This window comes from Hibiscus syriacus, unplaced genomic scaffold (assembly GCF_006381635.1).
Source record: "Hibiscus syriacus cultivar Baekdansim isolate YM2019G1 unplaced genomic scaffold, ASM638163v2 tig00111678_pilon, whole genome shotgun sequence".
NCBI classification, from domain to species: Eukaryota; Viridiplantae; Streptophyta; class Magnoliopsida; order Malvales; family Malvaceae; genus Hibiscus; species Hibiscus syriacus.
The window spans coordinates 267,552-288,990 of record NW_024063153.1 but is presented as its reverse complement, the minus strand read 5'-3'; the positions used below and the strand labels follow the sequence as shown (position 1 = coordinate 288,990).

Genomic DNA, 21,439 nt, shown 5'->3' with positions numbered 1-21,439 from the left:
TTTAATTTGAAGTTATTTAATAAATGTTTAATATTTATATTTACAATCCCATAATGGACGTTGATATTACACTTGTGTCTCGAAGGAAATATTCGATGAAAAAACTACAATATTTCACGCGTCTGGCCACTGTTAAAGCGACAAAAAGGAGATAATGAAAATTTAAGACAAAAATATACTTCATAGTTAACACTCGAGCATTTCTTCCACAAATGTATTAATATATACTATAATGTGTTTATTTGATGTTTGGTTTCTACGTAGAATTCATTCATTTAATGCAATATCTGAATGTATTTATTATATCAGTCGATTCTTTAATTTTTTTAATGATTTTATTGATGCGTAAATATCAGATAAATTGATAATTATTCATTTTAGATATTATTAGTAAGAGAATTTATTGAGTAATATCGGTGTTAAAAATGAATATTGTTCTCCTAAGGATTTGAGTTTGAGCAATTGTATTTGCAGGGTGTGATGTACGTTATCAAAATGTTATAAAATTATAAACATATACTATTTTATAATCACATTATACTATTTAAAAAATATAATTATGATATTATAAATTTATAGATCAAAATCAAACCTACATGATATATACAAATAATATTAACCCGACCAAGTACTCATCTTGAAATCTAAATTCTATACTAACAAATAAAAATTCTATTATATATTTTCCCTCAAAAATATTTCTAAATATATTATTTCACTGAGCTGCTTTCTCAATTCTTAATTCCCCTTTAAAGTTGTATCCTCACACTCTATTAAATCTCTCTCAAAGATACCCCTTTACACAAGCATGGCTGTAGACCATCAAACCACCCCCAAGCCTCATCTAGCCATCACATTCCAAGCCCACCACCACTACCCACGGCGGAGAATCTTCTTCCTCCGCCGACAAAAGAATAAGCTACCCACGGTTCGACTCGGCGGGAAGAAACCACGGGGGAGGGTTTACATAGTGAAGGTTTTGAAGAAGAAGATAAAATGGGTGAAGTTGCAATATGATTGCATGCTGAGGAAGCTAAAGAAACATTATAGGAACTTGATCAAGGATCTAGTGAAAGCAAGTGCAAGCGTCGAGGCTTTGCAACAAAGAATGTTGATGGAATCAATTTTCGCCGTCCCCGTTATGGGCGTTTCCTTCTCCAGTTTCCCTGCATCAGATCGCCCTAAAACCTTGTTGTATTGATATGTTTCAAGTCATTGCACTTTTTGTATATTTGAAATTTAGTCCCTCTACTCCTATTTCCAGGAATATAGTATCTCTACTTTTCTTTCAGTCATTGCACTTTTTTTCTTTCAGTCTTTGTAAGATTGTGAAATTTTCTTTCTTGTAATTATTGTTTTTCTTTCCATTGCTTTTCTTGATAATGTTGTTTCCAGAATTTTCCGATTAAACAAACACATGTAAGAAAAAAATGGTATACAAGCATCGTTAATGCAACTCTACGTGGATTTCTTGGGGTCCTTTTATTTTTTCATAACGTAATTACTTTATAATGCTGAGAAAAAGTTTTAAGTGACTTGAATATATGTTGATGAAACTGTAAGGAAATTCAAGATTATATATTTATTGGTATTCAATTCTTAAATCGATTAGTTTTTAACAAATATTATATAGATTTATTATAAAAATAATATTTATGATTTATTTTTTATTATTGAAACGATAAGTAATTTGATTATAACATCATTTAAATAGTTAACTGATTCGATTTATAAAACTGAAAGATTAATACTAAAATTAAAATTTTCCTCATCTTTTTATAATTAAATAATCACGTACATAATTTATGCTATAATTAAGAGTTTTAAATATATAAATAAATATACGAAACAAAAACATACTCGAATAAAAATTTTGTATAAATAAAAATTTTGTGAGGAGAGGCCTTTCATTTTATACTCGAATTTAATATTACATAAACTAATTTAAAATAATAATAAATTTAATTTATTTAAAAATGTAATATTTATTTATTTTTATATAAAAATCTACTTTGAATATCTTTTAACTTTATAAACCAAAAATTAGGTTAGACATTAGGGTTTTTTGCAATTAAATCTTAAGTGTTTTTTCTTTAGAATTTCTTGAGAAACTTCCTCCTAGACTAATATTCAGGTATGGCGGTTGGCACTAGGTCATCTAGTAGGAAAGCTAATTACAATGAAAATGTTGTTCCGGTACACGGCGGTCGGAGCGTCTGAAGAACCGGACTTCCGAGAACCGGAAAAGTGAGCGAGTTGGAAAGAAAAAAACGAAGAAGAATGCTAATCCTTTGAGGAAATATGCTTCTTTAGGATCGAAGAGGTGTGATAAGAGCATCGATTCTGTTGCTTCTCCGAGACTGTCAAGTATTGATGTGGTAACTTCATTCTCATCCGATTGCAAAAGACAAAGGCTTGACTGCAATTCAACAAAGCTGGAAGAATCATCTAGGTTTCTTGAGTACTGGGTTTCTGTTCAACTATCCAATGTGCAACAACACAAGTATTGTTCTACCCTACTTTCGAATTCTCGATCTCTTTGCTCGCCTTCAAAGACTGATCCGATCGGAGTTCTCCGTAGCATTCTCGTCTCGAATCGACATTGTTGCGATCATCCCTGTGATGTGGATCAATCCCTGCGGGAGGTTGGAATAGAAGCAAGTGGCAAGTTAAAACTTCTTGATGAAATGCTTAGGGAGATCAAGAAACTAGGCTCAAAAGTGCTTATCCTTTTCCACTATATTGGTGGTTCCGGGAGGGATTTGATGGGAGATATTTTGGATGACTTTCTTCTTCAAAGATTCGGCATTGATTCTTATGAACGTGTCGATAATGGTATCATCGCTTCGAAGAAGCGATCTGCTTTGAAAAGATTCAACGATGAGAAGGAGAGATTTGTGTTTCTGTTGGAAACTCGTGCGTGCCTCCCCAGCATCAAGTTATCTGCAGTTGGTGCTGTGATCATATTTGGTAGTAATTGGAGCCCGGTGAATGATCTAAGAGCCCTTCAGAGGATAACCCTTGATTCTCGGTTTGAGCAAATCAGAGTATTTCGATTATATTCATCGTTTACCTTGGAGGAAAAGCTTCTGATTCTTGCAAAACAAGATAAGACGATTGACAGCAACGTGGAGAACATAAGCCCTTGTACTAGTCACATGCTGCTTCAATGGGGTGCTTCATACCTATTCAGTCAACTGGAAATATTTCATGACAGTGCAAGTACCTTGTCTCACCAATCACATTTACAGTATGTGGTTCAAGAATTTCTTACCATACTGCATCGAACCGTGAGAGACGATATGAGCGAGTTGTCCCTCATTCTACAAGCCAAACAGAATCAGGGACTGTATAGGACAGAAATGCCATTGTTTGGTGAGCAGAAGATTCAAGTGATGGATGAAGATGAACCCCACACATTTTGGACAGAGCTTTTGGAGGGAAAACATCCAAGGTGGAAGTGTTCTACTTACTGGAGGAACCGGAAAAGGGTTCGTTGTTTCGATGAGTTACAAGAAAGACCTCAGGATGAAAGTGCTCAAGTTGCAAAGAGGCGCAAGAATTTTGTTCTTATGCCTGCTAAAGAGATCTCTTTGGCAGAAACTAAAACTGCTCCTAGTGAAGTCCTAGAGGGTGGCAGTGTTCAAAGAGAGAAGGGTCGAACAAATCCCATGGAAAACAACCAGCAGGATGATGGCGCATTATGCATTATGTACAGGGAATCTCAACTCCGAGAACGTTCATCAGATCCAGTATTCACATACGTCGATTCTCTTCCATATGCTTCCTCTGAAGTGGAAGCCCTGCAAACAGTGAAATGCAAAATGCTCCCCAGGCAGCTGAAACTTCAACATTTAATGGTGCAATTGTGGAACTTACAGAGTCATTGCGGCAGATGAGATCCTCTGAATCAACTTCTAACCGCTCTCCTCCCAATCTACCGTCTGTTAGTGCAGTTGAGCATCAATCAAACAATGAAGACCAAACCGCCCACCAAAGTTCTCAGGCTCCAAGGCAATCAGTGGCAAACCATATTGAGCTCTCCAATCAAGATGTCTTGCAGGCTTCAGACACAAGGGAAGCCCCAGTCCCATCTGATTCTAATGACCAGCAGGTTGGCGTACTATGCATTATGAACAAGGAATCTGAACTCCCAGAACGTATGAACCCGGTATTCACAAATATTGATTTTCTTCCGTATTCTTCCCCTGAAGTGGCAGCAGTATGCCGTGCAAACAATAAAATGCAAAATACATCCCAGACAGCAGAAACTTCAACATTTAATGGTGCCATTGATGTGACTCGCAACGTGTCCAATCCTAATGCCAACGTTGTGGAACTTAAAGTTGTTAGTGCAGTCGAGCATCGACCAAACAACGGAGGCCATAATTCCAACCAAAGTTGTCAGGCTCCGAGGGAAGCTCCAATCCCACTTGTTTCTAATGTCCTTCCCTTGAGGACTGCACCTGCCGTTTCATCTCGGATGCCTTTGACATTGTATCATGATCCACTTCAAATCGAAATGGAAAGAATAATGAAAGAAAAAGAGCAAACCACCAAGATTCACAAAGAAATGAAGCTGCAGCTGAAATCGGAATGTGACAAGAAGATCGAACTGGCTGTAGCTAAGATTCGTAGAAAGTATGATGCTAAAATCAATGAGAAAGAAGCAGAGTTTCTTGTCAAGCAAAAGGAGCTTGATGTGAATTACAGTAAAGTTGTCAAGAATAAGATGTTGGCCGATGCATTCAGGTCTAAATGTACGGATAATAGGGCATCCGGTCTCCCTTCAGCTGCCTCAGCTATCAGCATGCAAACTGTTTTTCCTGCAGTAGTCTATGCACAAACCATGGCTTCACCATTGCAGGTTTATAACCCTTGGGCATTTTTCTCAGGCACTCCAACAACTAGACCTCCACGTATCGGTATCGTCTCCTCTTCCGCAGGAAGTCATCAAATAGGCACTGCAATTCATGATCCTGCTTCACATTTGCAGCTATTTAGGCCTTTATCATCAATTTCCGTAAGCGGCCTCCCATTACATTCCGATGAATTTTCAGGTCGCCAGGCACATCATAACCGCCCTGCTGCTTCTGTGTCATTGTGGCAACCATATGTTAAACCCCCCATACACACAGGCAGGCATCAACTACAGGCGGCCAATCCGGTAGGAACCAACATGAAATAGCTGGCGGTTTACAGCTTTTTATATTATAGTGTAACATCCAACTAATTATACTATTATATTACATTATGAATCCCATTATATTATTTGAAAAATCAAAACTATGTTATAAATATAATTAATGTAATATGGGTTAAATGTTTCACTCATTTGCATGTTTTTAAAGAAAATGGGAAGGTTCAATATCAGATAACAGAAGGAAGAAAAATGTGCCCCTAGAATAAAGCTAAACTAAACAACATCTTAACACATTATAACAAAATACAAGACACCAAAAGAAATGCACAACACTGCAGAGAAGAATTTAAAAAAATAAAATAAAATAAAACTGCAGAGAAGAAGGTAAAGAAATGCACGGTCGTGCTCAAACAGATTGATAAACATCATTTTCATTGTTCAATTACTCTAATTAGATACTGAGAAATTAAAAATAAAACGATATAAGATCGACGTCTTTCATATCAAGATATCGTGAGACAAAATGATCATGTCATCAATTTTATCAAGGGTGTATCAGATTATGAGATTTTTGTTTAGCTTAAGAAGTTATAATGTCTTATTAGTAGTTACGTATGCCATGTAGTATCAAACGTGGTTTTCACTTATTGCTAACATCAATTGAAAGATTTAGAGGAATATAGACTAATAGGTCACTGAGCCCCCGAATCAGGGCAGGGCCAACTCCATACAGTTGAATACTATTAATTGTGGTCATTAAAGAGTCTCAAATATGACATTCTCGATCAAATCAAGGTTTTCCATTTGTCCTGCTAGAGTAATGACCCAATTTTTTTCTTAGACCAGACCATGAAGTTACAATTAAAGCAATATAATTCGCTTGATTCTATAGTTCTTCTATCGTATTTATGTTAATCAAGAAATAAAATTCGATTAGAATAGAATTCTTCCTACGATTGTTTTTGCCTAGTGAACAAGACTTCCTAAACCTATAAATAGTGAGTAGGGAATAGGGTCTTGAGAAGTAGCGGATGTATAATAGTTCTTGTACTTATAAGCATAGTGAAATATTCTTCTCATTTGTCTGAAAATTTTTCTTATAGAAATTTTTATATAAATCTTAATATTCTTTATTTTTTTTCCGATCAAATTCACTTATCGTTAATCATTCCAATAATCATAACTCGTTCGTAATCCATAGATTTTCCATATCCGAACTCCAAAGCATCTCCTCAGATTTTTTTTTTAAAAAAAAAACTTCTTCAGAAGAAACTAGAGGTTTAAGCATATTGCACGAGAAACACGTGGGAACTAACATTTCACACCAATAAGAACCCTGTCCGGAAACATCTTCCACGTAAATCAAAGTCGTGGTGAATTACTATAGAAAGAATACAACTTGAAAAACGAGTAAATGAACCGGCCGATGTACATATTGATTATATTGTTCATGTTTGAGGTTTGAAATTAACCTCTTTTTTTCCAAAAAAGAAATCAACTTCATGATATAATTAAATCAAATGTCAAATGGTAGGGTTTTCAAACATTATAATGATCGAGGCATGTAAGCATTCTAAGAAATTTTCCATCTAGGAAAGAATATCACATGCAAGCATCCAATCAACTAAGCTCACGAGACCAATTGTCAAAGAATTAGAGATGAGCGTTAGATAGAGTCGTGTCGAGTCAAAAAATTTCGAGTTATTCGAGTTGAAGAGTCCTATTATACAACTCGGAGTTGACTTGAAAATTTTTCAAGTCGAGTCAAGTTTATAATTTGGTTCCAATTTAAGTGACTTTCTATAACCATATATACTATACAAATATGTTTCTCCATATTTTTTTCATATGTGATATACATGTATCATACAAAGTCCAAGGACTCCACTCAAACTTGAAAATAAGTTCACTAATTACCAAAAGTTTCGAGTTATTCGAGTTGCATTTTACAACTCGGTTTGAACTTGAAATTTTTTCCGAGGCGAGTTTATGAAATTGTAAATCAAAGTCGATTCAAGTCGAAAAATTAATTTTTCGAGTTGAGTCGAGTTTTACTCACCCCTATAAAAAATAAAAAATAATAGATTTGATTATGAGCTATTAAAAATTCATCGTTTTAACCTGTATAGTATTGCATCATAGAATTTATTTACAAATAAAAAAACAATTTTTTTAATTTTAGTGGCTGTACATATAACTAAGCGGAATAGGCTATGTTCACAGACTTATGTCATTTCCAATTTATGATATTTAAAGTTGTGGTATAAATTGATTCGCAATCAAATGCCTTGATTAGCATCATTGATTCAAATGTAGTAAGCAGTTTAATAAAATATTTAATTTTAAACTACTAAAAATTCATCGTTTTAATATGTTTAGGAGTATATTTTATCGAATTACTCATGAGTTGCTAAATTCATTAATCACTCCTAATCTCATAGCATTCAAGCAGTCTATTTTTGCACCAATGGCCCCTATATGTCTAGGAGCGGGTTGGAATCTTTTTTATCCACACCTTTTAGTAATCATAGAATTATTTGTTTTCTTAAATGTTTCTCATTTAAAATCTTACCAGTATATTACTTAATTAGTCATTTTTCTAAAGTCATCAAAACACATAAACTAATCAATAATCATAAAGTTAAAAAAATTAATTAAATAACTCGAAAAGATAAAAATATTAATAATATAAATAATTACTTATAACTAAATTTAATCATAATAAAGTATGATTTACTTGTAGTCAACATTTACAACCAATTTTGAAAAAAAGATACGTATAATCCCAAAATTCAATGCTCAAATCATTGAACTTCGGTTTGTCACTTTTCAAGGCCACATCTTTCACCCTCGTAAACCGCACCATACACGAGAATTAAAATGGCAATTATGATTGAAGGAATTTTTTTTCTGTGGTTATCGATAAATTTTATGGTACACCAACTTAATATAAGATTAAAAAATACAATTTAAAATATTATTAATAATGTAACATTTCAGGTTGCTAAAAATATTAACTTTTTAAAATTTCGGTTTTAACAAAAATATTATCAAAAATATTATAAAAAATAATATTAATTTTTTAAAATATTACGAAGAATATTTGTACATAAAAAATATAAAAAAAATTAATCTTTTAAATTACACGTAATCTAATACGTTTGTTTATAACATTTTAAGTCACATATTTTTTTAACTTTATATTATTCTGTTATATAGTAGAACTCTCCATAAATCTCTCAATTTAAATAACGAGGTAAGGGAAAATCGTAATGAGCATAAGGTAGAGCACAAATGAAGGAACGACCTCGTGAAACACGTGTATGCAGTACCGGCTCTGATTTTATTCCACTATTAGAATTTGAGTATTGTTGAGATTGGTTCGAATCGAGTAGCTTAAGTTTAAGTTCAACCCAACTCAAAAATTCGTAGATTTAAAATTGTCAAGTTGGACTCAATTCAAAATAAAAAATTGAAGCTCTATTCGATTTGAAAGTTTGGGAGCTTAAAATTTGTAAGTTTGACTAAAAACTAAAAGAAAAAATTGAAGTTCGAGCTCGAAAAAACTTAAACTCAAAATGTTTCTAAACTTAACTCGATTGAAGCTCAAATTCGAATCTAAACATAAACCTTAAGTACATGAAAGTCTTATATTATATTAAAAAATATAAATGTTAATATTATTGATAACTCAATTTAAAAAATAAAATTTTAATATTTTTTAAATTACTAGTAAGATTTTCAAATCAAATATCTAATAACTTATTTAACCATTAATAACTCGAGTCGAGTTTAAACTCAAACTAAATATATTCAATTCAAATATTGACTAAATTATGATCGAATTAAACTAAAATAACTCGGTATGAGTTCTATTCATTTAGAGCCCTAGAGACAACAATGACATTCAACATGAACTGTCGGTGATAAAAAGTAGACGGTGAATTTGATGATCAGCAAATTATTATACGGCCCATAAAATCTCAGTTGTTAAATCGGATCTTAGGCCGGTAGCCCAATGGCCGTTTGATATAGTAAACCGTAACAAATCGCGGTCCACCTTTTAGGTACTACACGGTCACAGCCGTTCTTTTTATCTGGTCCCCCATGCACTTTTCTTGGACGGCGCCGTTAGGTATTAGTTGACTTTTCATTCTGTCAATGTCTACGTCACTATTTTTTAATAACATTGGTTATCTAAGATCATCAAAATGTTAATAATCTATTCAAAAAACTAAAAAAAATAGATATGAACATATGAATGTATTGACAAATGAACAATAATAGCATATTAAACTATTAAAAGATCATCGACAACCGTAAATCATAGTCTAGCATTATGAGAAAATAAACTACAAAGTCAAAATGTATCCAAATACAATATGAAAATCCAAAGCAAAGAATATCAACAGAATAACAAATAAAAGTCATATTGATTAGTCGATGCGACGTCAAATTTAATCATGAAAATATAAACGAAAAGAAGAATCAAACAATCAATAAAAAATATCAAAAGCATGCAAAAAGGTAGTGAAAAATGTCTCATAAAAGCGTATTTATTAAAAATAAAAAATAAAAAATAAAGATGTAAAATAAATAAAGGAAAAATAAAAATATTTATAGTCAATGATTAACATTAAAATTGATGTCATCGCTTATGAAGAAGGAGAAAACGGTGTGAAGAGAAAACTAATTAGTTAACTTTTTTTTACATGATTAATTGAAGTTAGAATTTTCAAATCCAGAATTTAAGCTGACATGAAACCACGTAAGGATTTGAATCCAAGGATGTAGAGTGAAAGCATTATATATTTGACATGACTTTGGAACAATATTACTGAATATTGGAGACAAGTATTTGTATAAAAGTATAAAAGTTGACAATATATTATATAAACCATATGCAATGGGGTCCAAAGTAAAAAAAAAGTCCAAAGATTGGACTAAAGTAGGTTAATCGAACGAAATAATTGTGCTTGCATGAATGGGTAGGGTATGTTTGTGCAATTGTGCTCTACAAATAAATCATCTTTGTGCTCCACGCAGAGACCACCATGCCTTATAATTGACAGCGAAAACACATATACACACGTTAATCAAGTCAAAGCTTTTGAAAATTAAGGCACATATATACACGTGTGGAAGTGAAAACTAGTGGCTTAGTGTTTAATCCAACAGATTCATAGCTAATTGATTCGTACTATGTTCAAAAATTCAATTCCTCAAAAATAAAATAATAGGTTCAAAATTCAAAGGTTTTGCGTAGACACCGTCTTAAAGATCTTAGCTACCCATAGTTTCAATTGGAGACAACTAATCAAAAGAGACAAAGTCACGGGATTTTAATTAATGATAAAAGTTCACGAACCAACTTTGTTAAAGTAATCGTTGTTGTTTCTAAAGATTATGAGTTTAAACACCTACGATTGTAGTAAGTCGGACGTAAGATTTTAAGTCGAGGGCGAACTTGAATTTATAAAAAAATTTAGGGACGAACACAGATTTTCAATAGAAAATACATAGAAAAGATCTAAAATATATCGTAATTTTAGATTTCTAGGTTGGCGATCGCCCCCACCCGTTCTCCCTAGGTCCAACCCTGGTAAGATGATTGAGTGTTCATTGTCAAATTGTTAAAAGTATGTAGAAGCGATACAACTTTATAAGAAGCATTAATGCCAGAGCTGTATTTATCAAATAAAAAAGGAAGCAAACAGCCATAAGAGCTCTTGCAATATTTTCTGATAAATATTTTTTTCACTACTACTGAAGAATGTTGAGTCCACAAATTTACTTGGTAAGTCCCAAAATTTGCATTTTTCACAGGCAAGTCCTAAATTCATTTCATGTTTGTATATATAAATGATTTTGATTGTTTTACTTGGTTGATTTGGATGTTAAACGTGTGCTTTTATATTTTTGTTATCGATAAAATTATGGGGTTTGCCCCATTAGAAAAATAGTGTGTCTGCCACATTATGAGTGAAATATTTTATCAACACTTTTTAATAAAATATTAAGATTGCACATCAATTTGCTATGCAATTATAAGTGGAATAGGTTTTATATTAGAAGCATGAAAAAGAATTCAAGGAGTGACCACAAAATTTTCTTCATTTATCGTAAAAAAATATGAAATGAAGACAAAATTTTCTTTATTTCTTGTGAAAAATCTCTAATGTTGATTTTTCCCCCACGATGAAACATCTTTTTTTAAGGTTTAATAATAAAATAAGTGTTTAAATTATACATTTTTTCTCGAATAGATGTCTAAACTATTTTTTGACTCACAGCGTTTTCTCTGTTACCATAAAAGGTGCTTAACGTTCTATTCGTTATCATTTTAGGTGTCCGAACATTAATTGTCGTTAAAAAAACCCTTAAATGACATGTGTCATATTTTGATAATTTTGAGAATTTTATTTTTCAAAATTATTAAAAAAAAACTGGGCAATTCCAACCCCCTCCCCCACCCCAACCTCGTCGCAATCCCCTCCCCTTTGCCGGTGCTCTCTCCATCACTCCCTTCGCTTGTGCTCTCCCCATCATCCCATGCTTCAATTATTTATATTTTGGTTTGAATTTAATAATAAATTTGGGATTATGGCTAGAGATTTGGGTATTAGGTTTAAGGATTTATGATTAGGATTTTATAAATTTAGGGGAATTTGGTGTTCGATCGGTTGCGAAAGTATGGAGGTTTTGTTAGTGGGTGATTGGCCGATCACATATAGTTGGGTGTGAGTGTTCGGCCAATTGACGGTGTTGATGGTGGACTGCGGTGGCAAATGAATTAAAATTAAGGTTTTAAAAGTTTTGAATTATTTTAAGATTTGAAAAAAATAGATTTTTTTTAAAAAAAGATTATATTTTTATTTTAAATAAAATTAACAAAATTATCAGAAATAACACATGTCACTTAACATTTTTTTAACGGCGATTAACATTCGGACACCTAAAATAATAATGGAGAAAATGTTACATACCGAGATGAGTCAAAAACTAATTTAGGCACCTATTCGAGAGAAAAAATCATGGTTTGGGCACTTATTTTAATATTAAGCATTTTTCAAATCTCAATGATAAGATAAAGGAAAAGGATGAAGCAATTGTATGTTTTGATTTCACGTTTATCGCATATGTTATAACTTTGAGTGATTTAAAATTTTATCACCTTTGGATTTAGGATTAAGTATCATGGATTTTTTAAATGATCAAAATTAAATTTATTAAGAATAAAAGAAAAGACAACAAACAAACAAATAAAAGATATCATCTTAACACATGGATTATAGTAGAGAAAAATCATCTCATTACATGAATATTATCTTTAAAAAAGTTTAAAACAATTAAAGCAAAGATTTGGGTTTAAAGCACATTTTAAGTGCAGATTAACTATTGTCATCTTCTGACAAGGCAAGTTATAAAAGTCATTTCGTCCCTCCACTTTCTCAATGCTTTCCCCTACCGCGTCGTTTGCTCGGATCTCATTTTTACTCAGCAACCCAATTTCTTTAATTTTCTAAATAAAATAAAGTGTAAAGCACGTGAATGATCCTCAAACTTTTAGATTTTTGCACTTTTACTTTTTAATTTTTTATAGAAAGTCGCAAATTTATTAAAAATAGAAAATATTCAAAATTACAATGAAGATTTATAAGCATAATCGTAAATTTAAAATTATAATTACGACATTTATCTATTACCATTGATACAAAAACTAGCCACCTAGGTCACATAAGGACAAAAGAAGGAAAAAGTTAAAAAACTTAATAAAAAACTCGAATAAAATAAAGATACGAACAAATCTAATTGTATCGATAAACGAACCACAAAAGAAGATGAAGCTACTGAAAGAACACCGACAAAATGCAAATCAAAGTCAAACGATGTGAGAAAACTATCAACGAACGCAAAACGCATATTCAAATTAATCTGAGGGTCCAAAGCAAGAAAGATCATCATGATAACAAATCAATGCCATCTTGATTAGTCGTGGCGATGTCAAATGCAATCATGAGAAAAAAGATAAACAAAAACAACTGCAAAAAACCGTAAACAACAATAAAAAAATTATAAGCTATAAAAAGGCAGAGTAAAAACATGCCACAAAGACAGAGATAAATATGTCATAAAGTCAAAGAACATATCACAAAGATATAATTATTCTTATTAAAAAACTAAAAAAATTAAAACCGACAGACGACAATCAACATTAAAACTGATGCCGCCGTCGTAAAATAAAATTAAAGAAGAAAAAGTTAGATTAATTAATAAAATTGACACAAATTAAAAAAAAAAGGAAAAAAGAGAGGATACGGAAAAAAGCAGCTAAGATTTTATTTATTTTACTTTTTAAAACTTAAATTAAAATCATTAAATTTTTAATTCATTTTTATTATAACTCTTATTAAACAAAACTGACATATATATATATATATATATATATGGTAAACTCTTATTATTTTTTTAATGGTAAACTCTTATTTTTTAAAGTCGATCATCATTGTCATTAATAGGGGTGTAAACGAGTCGAGTCGAGCTTGAGTATTGCCGAGCTCGACTCGAACTCGAAAACTTTAAATGTATGCTCGACTCGACTCGAAAACTCGATAGCCTAAAATTTTCAAGCTCGACTCGAACTCAAAAATTAATATTGAAACTCGACTCGAACTCGAAAAGGCTCGAACTCAAAAAAAAAAATCAAGAGCTCGATTGAAGCTCGAGACTCGAGATCGATTGATGCTCGATTTTGAGCTCGAACTCAAACTCGAATTGAGCACAATTCAAGCTCAAACTCGAACTCGAATTTGAACCTACAAAAATCTTATATTACATTTAGAATATATCAATAATTTTCCCTTTAATCAACCATCACCAATACATTTTTTTTATGATAATATGAACTCATTTCAGAAACTTTATAGGATGCATACATGAGTAGTTATGGTTGTAGAACAGATTCTAAACACATAAGATCAAACATGCGCCACAGCAGGCACCCATTTACAATCCTCCCCAAAGCAAAACAACAACTTTTGCCATGAAAATAGTGTTTTAAAACTCAAAATACAAAGGCAAATCTTCCATAGAAAAATTCAGGAGCTCGATTGAAGCTCGAGACAGAGTTGTCGAGCAGAAAACATACAATATTTTACAAGTTTAAAATGAACATATGAGCTCTGGCCTTATCTTCAAACATTGCAGCACTTCAATTCTCATGCACAATATTCTTAAACAATGGCTATTTAATGAGACAATAACAAACACAGAAACTATTAGAATTAACAGAAATGTCAACAGTTACAATTCATTAACATTAAGAAAAAATACCTATAATTCCACAAGCAATTGCTAAAATGAGTGGTAACAAAAGACAAAAAAAAATACGTTAAATAGGATGTTCCCACATTATCATCATGCACAAAGAACAAACATCCTGGACTTTCTCACAATAACTAGAATTTACTAAAACTCAGAAGCTCCGAAATGAATATTAGAATTTCCAGCTACCGCAAGATACATAAATCGATAACAAAACAGTTCTTTTATCACATAAAGGTTGACCTTCTCAAATCACAAACTTCACAAATGGTTTGACATTGTTAAGCATAGGGATCCTGACGAACAATAAGCAGAGGGAACAATGCCATATATAAGGCTACTATTGATATACCAAACCAAAATCATTGGTCGTTCAACACCACCTAACATGCTTCATATATATATATATATATATATATATTAAATTAAGACATCAGAATATAGAATAATTACCTTTACACTCGTAAATGATCAGACATATATTTTATTATTTTACCTTCCACTAAGTCTAAGAGGGCCTAATTTTGCCAAAGCTCTTTCCACCTCTTCACTTACCTGAAAAGTTCCAAGCAGACATAAGAAGGAAACACAAGGAAAAAAATATAATCCAAGGGGTAAAATGATGGACTACACAATATACCTTAAAAATGTGCTAGAAACGGTTATTCTAAATTGCGCTCATAAGTGCTACATTAAAGGGTCATTTTAGAACCATCCAACTGAGAAAAGGATAAAAGAGAGAAAAAGAAATGAGCTTGGATCGAAACTTTAAAGAGAATGCTAAGAAAACTCTCTTTATCATATTTTAATTTTCATTGAGATTAAAGAAAAAGATTCAATTTTCAATTTGGGTTATTGATTTTTGTTACGAGAAAAAGAAAGAAAAACTAGCTATGGCTAAAGTTTTGGGGAAGGCAAATTTGTTCCCGACTGGTCACTATAGTCACAAGAAGAATTTAGAAGGTGGAGCTTGTTTGGTTCCTAAGAAAATTTCTGGATTTTGTTTGAAAAAGAACATAAAAAGAAAGAATAGAACCCTTAGAGAGTCTATCAAACCACAACCATATAACCTATCAACCACCCAAAACAACGAGTATCAACCAGAATAAAAAAAAACATTCGACCAACGAAAACCATCAGTGGCCAGAGAACCAGTAAGTAAAACCTTACCTTCTAATCGATATAATCTTATCTTTGTCGCCCGGAGTCTTGGGGGAACGTTTAGGCCACGGTGGCTGTGGGTTTCTGCTAGGGCTGCGAGTGGACGAGGTTTGAGAAGAGAACGGCGAGGGGGGAAGTTTTAGCTAGGGAAAATTTGAGGGGGAAATGAATTAGGGTAAGAGTTTTTACCCTAGATATCTTGCTTTAGTGTTCCTTCAATTTGTGCTTGTTTTCAATTGTGTCTTGTAATTTTAATTATTTGACATTATAATCCCTTAGTTGGCTTGCTTAATTTAATGAGTAATTTCTACTTTGTATGCATATTTTCAGTTTTATATTGTTTTGGTCCTTCATGGCATTTTTAAATTATGAGTTTAAGTTATTAATAGTAGGTTTAATCTTATATTGTTTCATCTTAATGTATGTGCATTTGCATTTCATTCTTATGCATCGATGTTTCGTGTAAGCACACTCTAGTTTAGGTAATAATTTAATCCATGTTTAGGATTGTCTTCTTTAAGTAGTTGTGTATAACTTAAACCCTAAACCCTAAACTATAAACCCTAAACCCTATCACATAATTATAAGGGATGAGATGTCTTAGTTGTATTATAGAATTTTTAATATTTTTTTAAAATTTTATAATTATCAATAATGTATTTTTAATAATGTAATTTTAAAAAATCTAAAATTATAATATAACATTTTTTTCGAGCTGCTCACGAGCTTTTCGAGTCGAATATCGAGTAGCTCGTTTCGGCTCGTTAAGAAATCAAGTCGAGCTCGAGTCGAGTCCATTCGATCTGAGTATTTATCGAGCCTTGATAGAGTCGATCTCGAGTAGTTCGCGATCTGTCTCGTCTCATTTACAACCCTAGTCACTAACCACAACATTTACTACTTTTAAGAATTTCATCAATCTTCCGTGATTATTCAACCATTCATCACCATCATTTTATCAAAGTCTCAAACAAAATCAAATTTTTCTCATCATTTACAACTAAACAAATCAAAATTCAAATCATCATCAATTTCATTCGATTATCATCCACAACCACAACTACCAATAATTTTAGAAAATAAATAACGTTAAAAGAAAGTAAAAGAACAAAATTATCTATCCCAACATTGACGAGTTTTAAATGAACAAAACATTTATTAGTAAATCTTGACAGAAGACGACTCCATTCGGTATGAAGATTAATATAGTTTGATTTTGAGTTGATATGACAATTACTAGTGACAGATAAAAGATAACTTTTAATTTTGATTGAGATTTAAGGATATTAGAATCTTTTTTAATGAATTTAAATTAAAATATATAAGAAGAAAATGAGTAACGCAATGTTCTTTCGACTAGATAATTCACCGAACAATTATAGATATGATAGTGAAAGTAGGAATGATAACGAACATTTTAGAACATGTATCATGTCAGTTTTTCTTAATGGTAGTTGAAGGAAGTGGTGGTAACTAAATTAAATTAAAATCTTAATAATTAAATTATAAATTTTTAAAAATTAATGATTAGAATAAAAATAATCTAAAAGTTTGAAGACCATTTATATAGTTTACCCTAAATTAAAATATTAACCAGTAGCAGAAAATTGTTGTCAAAAACAAGAACATCGGTTACAGTTGAGCTCACGAAAAAGAAAATTTGAAAAACGTGTGGACGGTGAGAAACCCATGCTACTAATCAAAAGCTAGCACTTCGTTTCCTCCCTGTTTCTGTATATAAAAAACACATCACCCACAATCGAATCCTCAAAAAAGAAAAAGAAAACGAAGCATCAGCGGCCTGTTTCTCCCATCTTCAACCAAAAAAAGCCCAGAACTTTGGTTAGAGAAACAGAGGATTTGAGTAGGCAAAACAATGGCACTGGCAAAAGAAATGATGTGTTTTTCTTTGATCGAGAGATCATCCTTTGTTTCATCATCGAAAGTGTTTCTTAGCTGTTCTGGTAATGCGAGACAGAACCGGTTCCCGTTGGTCAAGCATGTCCCGTTTACTTCGGTGCATTTAAGGAAGGTTTCCCCAGTCGTGGCTGCCATTAGTGAAGATTTGATAAAGGCGGTGCTGAATCAAAAGGAGAAGCCTGTTGAATTCAAGGTGAGAGCTTCCGTGACTGTCAAGAACAAGAACAAGGAGAATTTTAAGGAGACTTTGGTTAAGCATATCGATGCTTTTGCTGACATGTTTGGAAGGAATGTCGTGTTGGAACTCATTAGCAATGAACAAGATCCCAGTAAGTCCCTTTTTTTTTCGCCCTAACAATTCTGGGTTTGTTTGATTTCAGCTCTGTAATTCTGGGTTTTTGTTTGTTTGATTTTCAGAATCCAATGGTCCGAAGAAAAGCAGTGAAGCGGTGTTGAAGGACTGGTCCAAGAAAGCAAACGTTAAAGCCGAGAAAGTTTATTACACAGCTGAGTTCACGGTGGACTCAGAGTTCGGAATTCCAGGTGCCATCATGGTGACAAACAAGCACCAGCAGGAATTTTTCCTGGAAAGCATCACCATTGAAGGATTTGCATGCGGCCCTCTTCATTTCCCCTGCAATTCCTGGGTTCAATCCAGCAAAAATCACTCTGCAAATCAGATTTTCTTCTCTAATCAGGTTCACCATTAACGCCTCTCTGTGTTTTCATCAAGCATTGGGTTTTCAAACTAGTCAAAGGTCAAAACTTTCAATTCTAAGCTTTCGAACCTTCATCAAATGGACTGAGTTGAACCAGTCAGAGCTTGCTAGCTGACTCTGAAATATTCAACTTTTTTTCGATTCAAGACAGTTTACTTTTTCAACTAGTTTTTTTGAAGCTAATTTGACGAGAATTTGTTTAAGCAGCCTTATTTGCCGAACGAGACACCGAATGGACTAAGAGCATTAAGAGAAAAAGAGCTAAGGGCTCTACGGGGAAATGGCCGAGGTGTAAGAAAACTCTCGGACAGGGTTTACGACTTCGATGTGTACAATGATTTGGGAAATCCAGACCGGGGGATCGATTTTGTCCGGCCAACGCTGGGTGGCCACAAAATTCCATACCCGAGACGGTGTCGCACTGGTCGTCTTCCTTCCGAAACAGGTAAACATACGTACACACACATATGTATGTATGTACATGGATACTGTTTTTACACATTGTAATGGAATGCTGAACTCTTCAGTTCTTGTTTGTAAATGGCAGACATGTCAGCAGAGAGTAGAATCGAGAAGCCATTGCCGATGTACGTAACAATTTGAGGAGTCGAAACGGAACACCTTCTCTGCCGGAAGGTTTAGAGCGGTGCTACACAACTTGTTGCCGCAGTTGAAGGCCAGCATTTCTGTCCATAACCGTGACATAAACTCGTTCGCCGACATCGATGACCTTTACAAAGAAGGGCTGCTCCTCAAATTGGGTTTACAGCAAGAAACCGTGAAGAAGTTGCCGAAAATGGTCACTAAATTACAGGAATCTAGTGAAGGACTACTCAAATATGAAACCCCAAAAGTTGTTTCCAGTAAGTAAAATATCTGCACATTTTAAACGTGGGATCAAAAAAGGATTACTTTGCTAAAAGCTAACGTATGATATCCACACATGCAGAGGACAAGTTTGCCTGGTTGCGAGATGACGAGTTCGGCCGCCAAGCATTGGCCGGCGTCAACCCTGTCAACATCGAGTGTCTTACGTCTTTTCCACCGGTAAGCAAGCTCGATCCCGAGATCTATGGTCCCCAAGAATCTGCACTCAAAGAAGAGCACATTGTGGGACAGCTTAATGGCATGACAGTTCAACAGGTAAATCTTGTGCTAAATGCATTAAAATGCACCTTTCTTATTTTACCATATAAAGATTGTTGATTTTTATTCTGTTCGGTAATTTTGAACTCAGGCTTTGGATGAAAACAAGTTGTTCATAGTGGATTATCATGACATTTATCTACCATTTCTCGATCGGATCAATGCGCTTGATGGCCGGAAATCGTATGCTACTCGTACCATATTTTTCTTGACCCCCGGGACCCTCAAGCCGATCACCATCGAACTAAGCCTTCCACACACCACACCGCAGACCCGAGCCAAGCGTGTCGTCACTCCGCCCGTTGATGCAACCACGAATTGGATTTGGCAGCTTGCAAAGGCTCATGTTTGCTCCAACGATGCCGGGGTTCACCAATTGGTTAACCACTGGTTACGTACACATGCATGCATGGAACCATTTATTTTGGCTGCGCATAGGCAAATGAGCGCAATTCACCCCATCTTCAAGCTTTTGGATCCACACATGAGATATACACTAGAGATCAATGCTTTAGCTCGACAAAACTTGATCAATGCCGGTGGTGTTATCGAGGATTGCTTCACTCCCGGTCGCTACTGCATGGAGATTAGCGCTGCGGCTTATCGGAGCCATTGGCGATTCGACCAGGAGAACCTACCTGCTGACCTTATCCGAAGGTAAATACCGAACTTTGAGATGAAAACAAAACAAATAATTGAGCTTCAATAGGATATCTATTAGAACATATGCACAAATTTTACTTTCTTCACCTGGAAGTTATGTTTTTGCTACATAAGGCAATGAACTGTACCTAAAGAATTGTCCTTTCATGGTACAGGGGAATAGCAGTTCCTGACCCAACACAACCCCATGGTCTAAAGCTCCTGATTGAAGACTACCCTTATGCCGCGGACGGACTACTAATATGGAATGCACTCGAGAATTGGGTCCGAACCTACGTGAACCATTACTATCCGAACTCGAGCCTGATATGCAGTGACAGAGAGCTACAAAACTGGTACCACGAGTCCGTCCGCGTAGGCCATGCTGATCTCAGCAACGAATCGTGGTGGCCCTCGTTGAAAACGCCAGAGGATCTAATCTCCATCCTCACCACCCTCATTTGGCTTGCATCAGCCCAACATGCTGCACTTAATTTTGGACAGTACCCTTACGGTGGCTACGTGCCTAACCGTCCACCCCTAATGCGGAGACTAATACCCGACGAGAACGACCCCGAGTACGTTAATTTCCTCGCTGATCCACAGAAATATTTCCTATTAGCATTGCCAAGTTTATTACAAGCTACAAAGTTCATGGCCGTCGTTGACAACTTGTCGACACACTCGCCCGACGAGGAGTACTTGGGGGAAAGACAACATCCCTCGATCTGGTCTGGTGATGCAGAGATCATCGAGGCCTTCTATGGGTTCTCGGCCGAGATAAGACGGATAGAGAAGGAGATCGAGAAAAGGAACGCTGATCCCAGCCTCAAGAACCGGTGTGGAGCCGGGGTGTTACCGTATGAGCTTCTTGCACCGAGCTCGGACCCCGGGGTAACATGCAGGGGAGTTCCCAACAGTGTTTCAATATGATCCAAAATTGGAAATCATGGTTCCCATATTTATTTATTCTTATTTAAAATTTAAGTAAATAACTATTTTTAGTATAAGGGGGTATATATGGAATAGAACCTGTAAGCACAATTTTTGTGTCATATAACATTGTTAATTTTGCAATTAATGTATCAAACTCGGTTTCAGTGTCCATAGTAACCTCGTCTGCCCATTTGGAAACCTTCGGCAGTTGTGGGGATGGCAAAATAATCCGGACCGGATGACTTCAGAACCGATCCGATTGGTCAAGTCGATATTTTATTTTGAAAATTTGGTTTCAGATCGGATTAATCAGACATTTTAGGGTGTGGTCGGATTTAGATGTTAAAATCTAATACGATCCGACTCAATCTAATATAATTTTATAATTATCTTTTATATATTTATGGATAATTTTAATAATAGTCCTCTGTTTTTTTAATAAGATCAT

General features: G+C 34.1%; 1 protein-coding gene and 1 pseudogene across 1 annotated transcript; both read left to right on the top strand.

Annotated features, from left to right (window-relative positions):
- Window positions 1-808: 808 nt before the first annotated feature.
- On the top strand, window positions 809-1,201 carry LOC120167441. The gene has a single exon (XM_039176460.1). It carries the CDS (start codon window positions 809-811, stop codon window positions 1,199-1,201), a length of 393 nt encoding a protein of 130 aa, XP_039032391.1.
- A 16,288-nt stretch (window positions 1,202-17,489) lies between these two features.
- LOC120167472 lies at window positions 17,490-21,056 on the top strand (annotated as a pseudogene).
- Window positions 21,057-21,439: the final 383 nt, after the last annotated feature.